Genomic DNA, 11654 nt, shown 5'->3' with positions numbered 1-11654 from the left:
CTGGAGAAGGGGAAACACAAAGGGACTCGCGTTTACACTGAAGTCATTCTCATCACTCAACCTGCCCACACAAATACTGGGAAATCAACTCATTTAAACAATGTAGGAGGCAAGCCTGAGTTATAATAATGTTCCTGAATGCAGGTCAATGAAAAATTGGCCTGCACACAAATTCCCACTTGTCATATTCTCTACAAATGAACATTGATTGTTTTCATATTTAAATGCCAAGAATCAACCATAACAAGTATGTCAGGTTGTTGGGAGTTTTTTTAGAAACAAAACAGGATGACTACGGCATATGGTAAGTTATTGTGGGTTCCTTGTGCTCTCAGCAGAATCACAAAAGGGCAAGGACTTTAGAGAAATCTTTTGTGTCTGGTTCAAATCCTACAACATGGAAAATGGAACTGGAGCTGAATTAATGGAATATATTATTAAATCCTAGTTTGCAGTTGGTTGTGTGTCATTAGTCTCATATGCCTGAAAATGTATTTGCTTACAAGTAGAATACTATGCAATCTTCAGAATGACATAATCTAAAAAGTAATCTTGTTTTTCCATGTATTTTTCTCTATAGAGAAATAATATCTCCTGCTAATCGACCCCCTCCCCAGACTTTGCCTTCTTCAAAAAAGCTAGGTCCGAGAGTTTCCCACGATTGCCAACTGGTGCAACCATTCCTCAATGCTAATAATCGGAACTCATCAAAAGTGGTAGTTTTGTGGTCTATAATCCCCAACTGACCAAATCTTGTGCATAATAAACAAACTAAGCTTGTATTATATACGAGTGTAGGTATATGCGGATGTGGAAGGGAGAGGAGTAAGAGTGATAGCCACATAAGTAGTCCACCAGCAGTTTAATGGTGTATGTGTGCTCAGTGAAGTAACTGGCAACTACTAGACTGATCTGTAAGGACTCTTAGAGTCCGGAGACTCTAACAACATGTGGCCAGAAAGGCAACGAAAACAGGAGGGAGAAAGTTAGACTCTCTCTTGTTGCCTTTACAGCCACATGTTGTTAGAGCCTCGAAAATCTTATTTCCACATCAGATTGCTGCCTCTTATTGGTATAAAGTATCAGTCTCTCATATAAGTACAACTTAAAAAGGCTAAAAAAAGAGAAGACATGCAAATAGGCTGGGAAACATATGTCTAAGAAGAGACTAGATACAACCTGCCATGGAGTGAAGAGTGAGCTCTAGCCTAACTAAACCTGCCGACTTCCTTCCTGGTTCTGAAGCATCAAAATACACACATGGCTAAACTTACTACAATTTTGGTGAACAGTAACTACCTTGAATGGAAATGGTAGCCCTCATTCCCTGTTGAGGGCATCAAATAAATTCGACCTGCACAATTTGTTTATGTCTTGATTCTTAACCACAAGTTACCTGAGGCAAGATGAATGACAACACTGACATTCAGTTTTTCAAAAAGAATACAATTATACACTGTCTTTATATATTGATTTTTCAGAGCAATTGTACAGATTCAATGGCATGATAACTGTATTCAAGAAGTATTATTTTAGAAAATCACCGGATTACTATCTGATATGGTAGGCTGAATAACGGGCCACTAAAAAGTCCTCAATTGTAATCCCCGGAACCTGCCAATATGCTACTTACATGGCAAGAGGAACTTTACAGATGGATTAAGAATGATTAATCTGATTAATCTTGGGATGGGATTATCCTTGGCTATCCAGGTGGTCCTAGTGTAGTCACAAGTTCCTTAAAACAAGAAGGCAGAAGACTCAGAGTCAGAGAAAAAAAAAAAATGTGACAGTGGAAGGAGAGGTCAGAAAAAGAGGGAGAGAGATTTGACGGTGCTATGCTGCCAGGTCCTGAGGATGGAGGAAAGGGTTAGGAGCCAAGAAGTGTGGGTGGCCTTTAGAAGCTGGAAAGGGTTAGAAAAATATTCCCTCCTGCAGCCTCCAGGAGGAATGAAGCTCTGCCAATGCTTGTATTTTAGTCTCATGAGACTTATTTCTGACTGTCCTCCAAACTGTAAAATCATGACTTTGTGTTGTTTTAGGCCACTAAGTTGGTGGCAATTTGTTATAGCAGCAATAGGGAACTGATAAATCTGAAAAAAACTTGTATCATGAAAATTTTAACAAATATTGTCAATTTTCTTCATCTACCTATCAGACAACACCCATTCTAAGTCTGTCTGTCTGTCTATCTGTCTGTCTGTCTGTCTGTCTGTCTGTCTATCTATCTATCTATCTATCTATCTATCTATCTATCTATCTATCTTCAAATATACGGTCAAACATGAAAATTTTCTACACTGTAAAAATCCCTGTGTCATGTACCCCACATTCTGCATCTTGCCTGCTAGCTCTACTTTAATTGGGTTGTTCTTGCTGCCTTGGCTGACTTCCCCAGTTTCTCTCTTGAATACTTGAACTTTAAGAGCATTATCTTAAATAGTTTATCTTAATAGTTTCTCTCTTGAATACCTGAACTTTAAGAGTATTATCCCGATACTAAAACCAGACAAAGACATCACAAGAAGAGAAAGTCACAGAACAATATCTGTTAGGAATATGGATGCAAAAATCCTCAACAAAATAGTCAGAAACCAAATCCAGTAACATATAACAATAATTACACATTATGACCAAGTGGGATTTATTCCAGGGATGCAAGTTTGATTTAATATCTGAAATTCAATTAATGTAAAACATATCAATAGAAGTTTTAAAATCAAATGTTCATTTCAACAGATGCAGAAAGATACAAAATCCAACACACTTTCATAATATAACCACTCAACAACTGGAAATAGCAAATAACTCCCTTAATCTAATAAAGGACATCTATGAAAAGCCCACAATTAACATCATTCTTGAGAACAGAAAACTAGATGCTTTCTTCCTAAGATCAGGAACACAACAAGGATGTACACTCTCAACACTTTTATTCAATATTGTACCTGAGGTTCTAGCCAGGACAATTTGGCGAGAAAAAGGAATAAAAAGCATCTAGATTTGAAAAGAAGTAAAAGTACTTCTATTTGCAGAAATTGTGATCTTGTACATAGAAACTCCTAAGAAATCTGCTAAAAATACATTAGTCCTAAGGAATAAGTTCAGCAAGGTTGCAGGATACAAGATAAACTGCAGAAATCAACTGTATCTCTATACAGTTGGAATTAACAATCCCAAAATAAAATGAATTCCATTCACTACAGCATAAAAAAATACTAAATAATGTAACAGAAGAAGTACACAACTTATACTATTTAAAAAGAACATGAAAAGAAATTAAATGAGATCCAAATAAATGAAAAACATTCCATGTTCATGGATTAGAAGACAACTTTGTTAAGATGGCTATACTCTCCAAAATACTCTATAGAATCAACACAATCTCTATTAGAATCCTAGCTATAACTCACACAAAATTACTTAAATATTAAAATTAATTCAACACAGATCCAGAACCTAAATGTAAGCATAAAACTGTAAATTCTTAAAATAAAATGTAAGAATAAATTTTCATGATATTGGATTTTACAACCAATTCTTAGATATGATGCAAAAAGCATAAGTAACACGTGAAAAAAATAAGACTATGTCCACACTAGCAGTTTTTCTTTTTGCTTTAAAGAACACCATTAAGAAAGCAAAAAGAGAGCCCACAAAATATAATAAAATATATCTGATAAGGGACTTGTATCTGGAATACATAAAGAACTCTAACAACTCAATGATTAAAAGACAAATAGCTCAATTAAAAAATGGCTGAAGAATCTGCGTGAAAGGTATACGAATGGCCAAGAAGTACTTGAAAACATATTCCACATCATTATTCATCAGGGAAATGCAAATTAAAACCACAGTGAGATACCACTTCACACACGCCAGACTGGCTAGAATCAAAAAGTCAGATAAAAATAAGCGTTGACAAGGACATGGCAAAATTGGAACTCTCATACATTGTTGGTAGGAATAGAAAATGGTGTAGTCCCTTCGGAAAACACTCTGGAAGTTCTTCAGCAATTAAACATAAAGACACAATAATGCCCAGAAAGTCTACTCCTAGGTATATACCCCTCAAAAATGAAGACATGTCTACACAGAAATTTGTACATGAATGTCGATAGCAGCATTACTTACAATAGGCAAAAGGTGGAAACAATTCAAATGTTAATTGACAAATAGATAAAATGTGGTATAATCATATGGTGGAATATTATGCAGCCATATAAGTTAATGAAATACTGATAAATTTCTACATTGATGAACCTTAAAAATGTTATGCTAAGTGAAAGAAGTCAGTCAAAAAAAATCCCTATTTTTGTGATTACGTGATTCAATTACATGATTCAATTAATATGAAAGACTAGAATAAGAAAATCTAGAGATAGGAAATAGAGAAGTAGTTGCTTAGGTCTGGAGCAAAAAGGGATGGGATGGTGGGCTGTGAGGGTGACAGCTAAAGGATACATGGTTTCTTTCTGAAAGGATGAACTTTCTAAATTTGTCTGGTGATGGCTGCACACATATTTTAATATACTAAATACTATTGACTATACATGTTAAGTGAGTGAATTGTATGATATGTGAATTACATCTCAAAAAATGTTTAAAAAAACAGCTATCATTTCTTTCTAGCTTAGTTTACTAGAGTTAGAATCAACACTTGCCTCCTAGAAGATCAGGATCATAAATCTGATTCCTCTTGCTTAACTTGGCTCAAAGTCATGGCCATGATCCTTTTCATACAAAGATAGCACAGCATAGCTCTTTGTGAGACCTTTTCCCACTACACAAATACGGAAGTGACATAACCAGCTCTTTGTTTCCAGGGCTACCGCTGACCTCTACTTGGAAGTTAAACGGTATTTTGCAATAACAAAATCAACTTTTTTTAAAAAGACCGCAACAGCTTGTGATCCTTAAAATATCACAAGTGACTGCAATTTAGTTTGTTAACAAATAGTTTTTAAAGGGTAAAATAATGGCTCATACGAATATAAAATGAACATGACAGATATTTTATTTAAGTCATTAATTAATGAGAAAGCCTGTTTAAAAAAAAAAAACTGCTTCAAAGAGACTCTACAAAGGACAGACACATCTACAGATAATTGGGAATGCTGACATGACTTTGCTAATGAATACGAAACTGGTCAATTCTATAGGGTGAAAATCCACTGCATTTTTAACAGAACAAAAACTCATTTGACTTTTACAAACAGTAATCATTTACATCATCATCAGCCCCTTACCAGTTAGCTTCTAACTAAACAGAGTTTCAAAATAATAAACAACAATGAAAGGCTAGGTTTCCTATAGAATCAGATAACCCCGAAAGGATCTTTTACACTAGGCCTAACAATCCATCACAAGACATTCAGGAATCTTTCTGTTTCTTATTTTTCACTGTTCACTTTTATTTTAGGTTCAGGGGTACATGGTCAGGTTTGCTGTATAGGTAAACTGTGTTTTATGAAGGTTTGGTGTACAGATTATTTTATCACCTGGGTAATAAACATGGCCCCTGATAGGTATTTTTTCTGATCCTCTCCCTAATCCCACCCTGAAGTGGGCCCCAGTGTCTACTGTTCCACTCCACCCTTTGTATTCACGTATTCTCATTGTTTAGCTCCCACTTATAAGTGAGAATACTTGGTGTGTTATTTGGTTTTCTGTTCCTACATTCGTTTGCTCCATCCATGTTAATGCAAAGGACATGATCTCATTCTTCTTAATGGTTGCATAGTGCTCCATGGTTTATATGTACCACATTTTCTTTTTTCTTTTTTTTTTTTTAAACTTTTCTTTTAGGTTTAGGGGTACATATGAAGGTTACATAGGTAAACACATGTCATGGGGGTTTGTTTTACATATTATTTCATTACTCCAGTACTAAGCTCAGTACATAATAGCTATCTTTTCTGCTCCTCTCCCACTTCCCACCCTTCCCTCTCAAGTAGACATCAGTGTCTGTTGTTTCCTTCTTTGTGTTCATCAGTTCTCATCATTTAGCTCCCACTTTTAAGTGAGAATATGTGGTATTTGGTTTTCAGTTCCTGTGTTAGTTTGCTAAGGACAATAGTCTCCAGCTCCATCCATGTTCCCACAAAAGACATGATCTTGTTATTTTTTATGGCTGCATAGTATTCCATAGTGTGTATTTATCACATTTTCTTTATCCAGTCTACTGTTGATGGGCATTTAGGTTGATTCCATGTCTTTGCTATTGTGAATAGTGCTGAAATGAACATATGCATGTGTCTTTAGGACAGAAATATTTTTATTATTTTGGGTATATACTCAAAAGTAAGATTACTGGGTCAAATGGTAATTCTGTTTTAAATTCTCTAAGGAATTTCCACGCTGCTTTCCACAATGGCTGAACTAATTTACACTTCCTCAGCAAAGTATAAAGCACTCCCTTTTTTCTGTGACCTTGCCAGCATCTTTTATTTTTTGACTTTTTAATAATAGTCATTCTGACTGGTGTAAGATGGTATCTCACTGTGGTTTTGATTTGCATTTCTCTAACGATTAGTGGTGTTCTGCATTTTTTTCATATGCTTGTTGGCCACATGTATACCTTCTCTCGAAAAGTGTCGGATCATGTCCTTTGTCTACTTTTTAACAAGGTTGTTTGTATTTTGCTGGGAATACAGCTAACCAGGGAGGTGAAAGATCTCTACAATGAGAATTACAAAACATTGCTCTAAGACATCAGAGATGACACAAACAAATGGAAAAAGATTCCATGCTCATAAATATTGTTAAAATGGCCATACTGTCTTAAGCAATGTAGAGATTCAATGCTATTCCTATTGAACTACCAATGATTCTTCACAGAAATAGAAAACACTATTTTGAAGTTCATATGGAACCAAATAGCCTGAATAGCCAAGGCACTCTTAAGCAAAATAAACGAAGCTGGAGGCATCATCTGACTTCAAGCTATGCTACAACGGTACAGTAACCAAAATAGCATGGTACTGGTACAAAAGCAGACACATAGACCAAAGGAACAGAATAGAGAGCCCAGAAGTAATACCACACACCAATAATCATCTGATCTTCAGCAAAGCTGGAAAAAACAAGCAATGGGGAAAAGACTCCCTATTCAACACATGGTGCTGGAGTAGCTGGCTAGCCATATGTAGAAGATTGAAACTGGACCCCTTCCTTACACTATATACAAAAATCAACTCAAGATGGAGTATAGACTTAAATGTAAAACCTAAAACTATAAAAATCCTGGGGATAACCTAAGAAATACCATTCTGGACATAGAATCCAGCAAAGATTTCATGATGAAGACACTAAAAGCAATTGCAACAAAACCAAAAATTGACAAATGGGACCTAATGAAACGAAAGAGCTTCTGCAGAGTAAAAGAAACGATCAAGAGAGTAAATAACCTACAGAATGGGAGAAAATATTTGCAAACTATGCATCTGACAAAGGTCTAATATACAGAGTCTATAAATAACTTAATTTTCTATTTGATTTGATCTATCAAATTTCATCAGTTCTAACATGGATACTTTCCTATATCTCTGCAATTATAATTAGTATATTTTTTCTTAGTATACATAAAATACTAGGTATCTTACTATCAATGGCATCGTAAATGTGATAAAATGCAATCATTTCACCAACTCGTTAACTCGAGAAAAGGGTTTTGGGGGTGAAAGACCTCAGCTAGCATCTATTTTAGGAAGGACCAGAGGGGAAAAGATTGCCAACTTTATTGTCACCTTTGATCTGTAACGCATCTTTTTTTTTTCTGGAAAAATGTTAACATATTTAATTCAATTCAGAGTAAGTTATTGATTATAGATCACTTACAGTATGAAAGACATCGTCCTTGACTCAGACAAGAAATAGTGATGTCACAGTTTCAGAGTGTCTTTTTAAAGCACTGGTCTGGAAAATCAATAATTAATACAATAACGAAGACATTTAAAAACACAAAACATCTCACCCATTAGTGGCACTAGCTCACAAGAGGTTATAACCTAAGTGGGAATATCTGTAGCTATACTATGACAACTGCCTACAGTCACTTTGTGAGTTACAGTGGAGTGAGAATTAAGAGCATTTCTCACTGAAAATGCATTATTAACAAGTGTAATTTTACAGATGCATGAACTGTTCCCTTGTTAGGCTGGCACTTAAAAATTTTCATAGAAAACTCCTGCAGAAAACCATGGTACCTTTATATGCTTATTACGGCTTTTTTATGTTCACAGAGATGAAAAATCTGTTCAAATTGTTTTCTCATAATTTCTCTCTTTCAAAACTCTTTCCCCTAGGTTAAAAGAGTTGAGTCTCTTTTAGTCAATGCTGAGAAATTATTTCTTTGTCATTTACTTGTGTATTTCTTTGGGAAAAAAAAACATAAAAGAACGAACAATGAATACATAATTTCAATCTCAACATGAGTGCTATATAAAGGGGCCTGGACAAATGGAAGGCAACTCCATTTAATATTTTCCTTAGGCAAAAGTGTAGAAAAGTTAAAAGTTCTGTCCCTCAGAATTTCACTTTTCTTGCCATTACTTTCCATTCTGTGCCATTATCTTCTCTTTCGTATCACCTTTGCTTTCCCATCTAGTTACCTTCCTCCTATCTTCTCTTTATCCCAAATTCATCTTTTGTCCCAAATTTACATTCTCTATATTCCAAGTTAAATTTTTTTAAACATCAACTTGTTTTATGTAAGTCCTTCACTTACTAATTGGAAACAAAGATAAATAGTATTGAAGACTTGATTTCAAACTTTGAGTGCAATAATCCATAATTATGTAAATTTAGGCCAACTAGAGATTTTAAGTACTATTTCCATATCTGAAAAATACAAAAAATCCAACCTGTCACACAGACCTATTGTAATATTTAAAAGACTTTTTTAAAATGTGAAATATCATATGAACATTAATACTACAATTCTGATTATTGTTCTCATCCTTTGTGAAAAGTTGAAAACTTCTGGAAATACCACAAACCCATACATAGAGTATACTGCCACTTGACTGTATAGGTATTACATGGAATATCAACCTAAATACACCCTGCTAAATTCACCAGGATTATCTAGGAAGGAAACCCAACTTTGAGCTATTAACACCCATTAACACAAATACATAAGTCAGATTAAGTAGTTATCTCCTGGCAGGAGATTTTGAAAGACTGGGGTAGTTTTAGTAAATTATTGAAGAGGACCTTTGTTTTGGGAATAGAGTATGGAACGTGGCTGAGTAGGGAGACAAGAGAATGGGGAGGATGAAGCCAGTGTGCTGGGTTCTGAAAAATATCCAAAAAGGGGCAGGATTCTAGGGTTAATGATTAGGATGAGCAGTGGCTCTATTTGGAACTTCAAAAATCAGAGTAAGTCTGAAATTCAGATTTCCCAAAGGTGAAAATATGAGTGTTGGAATCTTTACAATAATGATTTGTATTTATATGTTTCCATGAGTCAAAGTTTGAGTAGAGTCACTTCAAAACATAATTGTGGCCTCTGAAAAACCTTGCCAGAGCCTTTGTTGTTAACTTTTGCCTTTCAGAGGGTTCCCTGTTGCTACACTTGTCCTCAACCTCAGCTAGGAGATGTGGAAGGTTTCCATTCTGGCCATATGGTAGCCCATATATCCTGAAATTCTCCTGATACCAGACTCTTAGACATAATACCTAATTTATTATAAATGTTCTATAACTAACATGCTAAGCTCACAAGAAAATAAATTCTTCAGTGATCTAAAATTGAAGGAAAACAGGGCACCTGCACAGATAATGTTGGCTGCTTTCCTTAACTAAGATGCCTTTCTTTTCAGATACATGTCAATCAAGAATCAAGATGTTGGTCCTTGATAAAGTAAGAGTTAGGACTGAGGTTCTATATAAATTCAGTGCTATAACTTTAATAGAAGGGTAGACTTCTGTCTTAGTCTATATGGGTTACTCTAATAAAATACCATAAACTAGATAGCTTACAGATATCAGAAATTTATTGCTCACAGTTCTAGAGGTTAAAAATTACAAGATCAAGGCACCATGGATTTGGCATCTGGAGAGGGTCCATTGCCTGGTTTACAGATGGTGCCATCTTACTGAGTGGTGAAAGAAGTAAGTGTCTCTCTCAGGTCTCTTTTACAAGGGCATTAATCCCATTCATGAGGGTTCATGATCTAGTCACCTCCCAATGTCTCCACCTCCTGATAACATCACATTGATGATTAAGTTTCAACATACGAATTGGGGGGAGGGGGACATAAACCTTCAGACCATAGCGACTAGGAAATAACTGGTCCGCCAGAAAAGGTTCAGAACAAGGAAACACCTCTCTATCAGCCTGGGCTTTCACAGTGGTAAAAACTAAAAAAGACACCTCAATTCTTTGTCGTTTTAATTAACACTGAAAGCGTCTTCAGGAAAACCTTATACCGAGATAGCTAAGTGTTCCAGGATTGGTTATACCTCAGGGCACTGGCAGAAGCAACTTAAAATCTCATGTCAAAGAACATGCTTAACCTCAGCTTCTACATATTTCTACAGGAAAAAAAAAAAAAGACAACCAAATATATAAAACACAGGATAAAGTGTCTATCATGAGTGAGAAAAAAGGAAATATTTAAAAACAGCAGTATTATCAAAAAGTCAAAAAATTAACAGATGCTGGTGAGGCTGAAGAGAAAAGGAATACATACACTGCTGGTGGGAATGGAAATTAGTTCAGCCATGGTGGAAACCAGTTTAGTGATTTTTTGGAGAACTCAAAGCAGAATTACCATTTGACCCAGCAATCCCATTATTGCATATATACCCAAAGAAATATAAATCATTCTACCATAAAGAACATGTACATGTGTGTTCATCAAAGCGCTAGCCACAATAGCAAAGACACTGAATCAACCTAAATCCTCATCAACAGTAGAATGGAGAAGTAACATGTGGTACATATACACCATGGAATATCACGCAGCCATAAAAAGAACAAGATCATGCCCTTTGCAGCAACACAGATGGAGCTGGAGGCCATTATCTTAAGTGAACTAACACAAAAACAGAAAACCAAATACCACATGTTCTCACTTATAAGACGAAGCGAAATGTTGAGTACATATAGACACAAAGAAGGGAACAACAGACACCAATGTCTAGGTGAGGGTGGAGGGTTGAAAAATTACCTATTGGGTACTATGCTTATTACCTGGGTGGTAAAATAATCTGTATGTAAAACCCCCATGACATGCAATATACCTGTATAGCAAACCTGCACATGTATCTCTGAACCTAAAAGTTAAAAATAATTGGAAAAAGAAAATTTGAGACTCCCTCTCAAAAAATAAGAAAAGGAAAAATAGCAGAATTAGGTCAAAAAAGAGATGAAGAAACTAGAATGCTCAAATACCATATTGTATTCTACCAAATATAAGATATCATTTATTATAATAGGCCCCAATTTTTAAATATCTAAAAAAACTCCTATCAAATTATGACATTTTTAACAATCTAATAGATTAAATAATTCATCTCAATTTCCAATATTTTAAACATCTGCTTCTGTATTTAAAAATTAAATATATAATTAAAATACTGGCACCAAACAAGATGTGATCTTAAATTTTTTGAGATAAAAAAGAGTGAAAAATAAAATCTATGAA

At 35.1% G+C, this 11654-nt stretch overlaps 1 protein-coding gene across 4 annotated transcripts in view; it reads right to left on the bottom strand.

Annotated features, from left to right (window-relative positions):
• LOC105474828 (thiamin pyrophosphokinase 1) overlaps window positions 1–11654 on the bottom strand; it is a 391525-nt gene that overhangs the window by 81034 nt on the left and 298837 nt on the right. For 3 of the 4 annotated variants that reach the window (XM_011729642.3, XM_011729641.3, XM_071094307.1), the window contains one exon: window positions 1634–1738. The exons of the other annotated variant lie outside the window; for it this stretch is intronic. In XM_011729642.3, the coding sequence (XP_011727944.2) occupies window positions 1634–1738 (105 nt within the window). The remainder of the gene's footprint in view (window positions 1–1633; window positions 1739–11654) is intronic. 4 annotated transcript variants of the gene reach the window in all.

Source organism: Macaca nemestrina, chromosome 4 (genome assembly GCF_043159975.1).
Source record: "Macaca nemestrina isolate mMacNem1 chromosome 4, mMacNem.hap1, whole genome shotgun sequence".
Taxonomy (NCBI): domain Eukaryota; kingdom Metazoa; phylum Chordata; class Mammalia; order Primates; family Cercopithecidae; genus Macaca; species Macaca nemestrina.
Note: the sequence above shows the minus strand (reverse complement) of the source record. Positions and strands in the feature narration are given on the sequence as shown.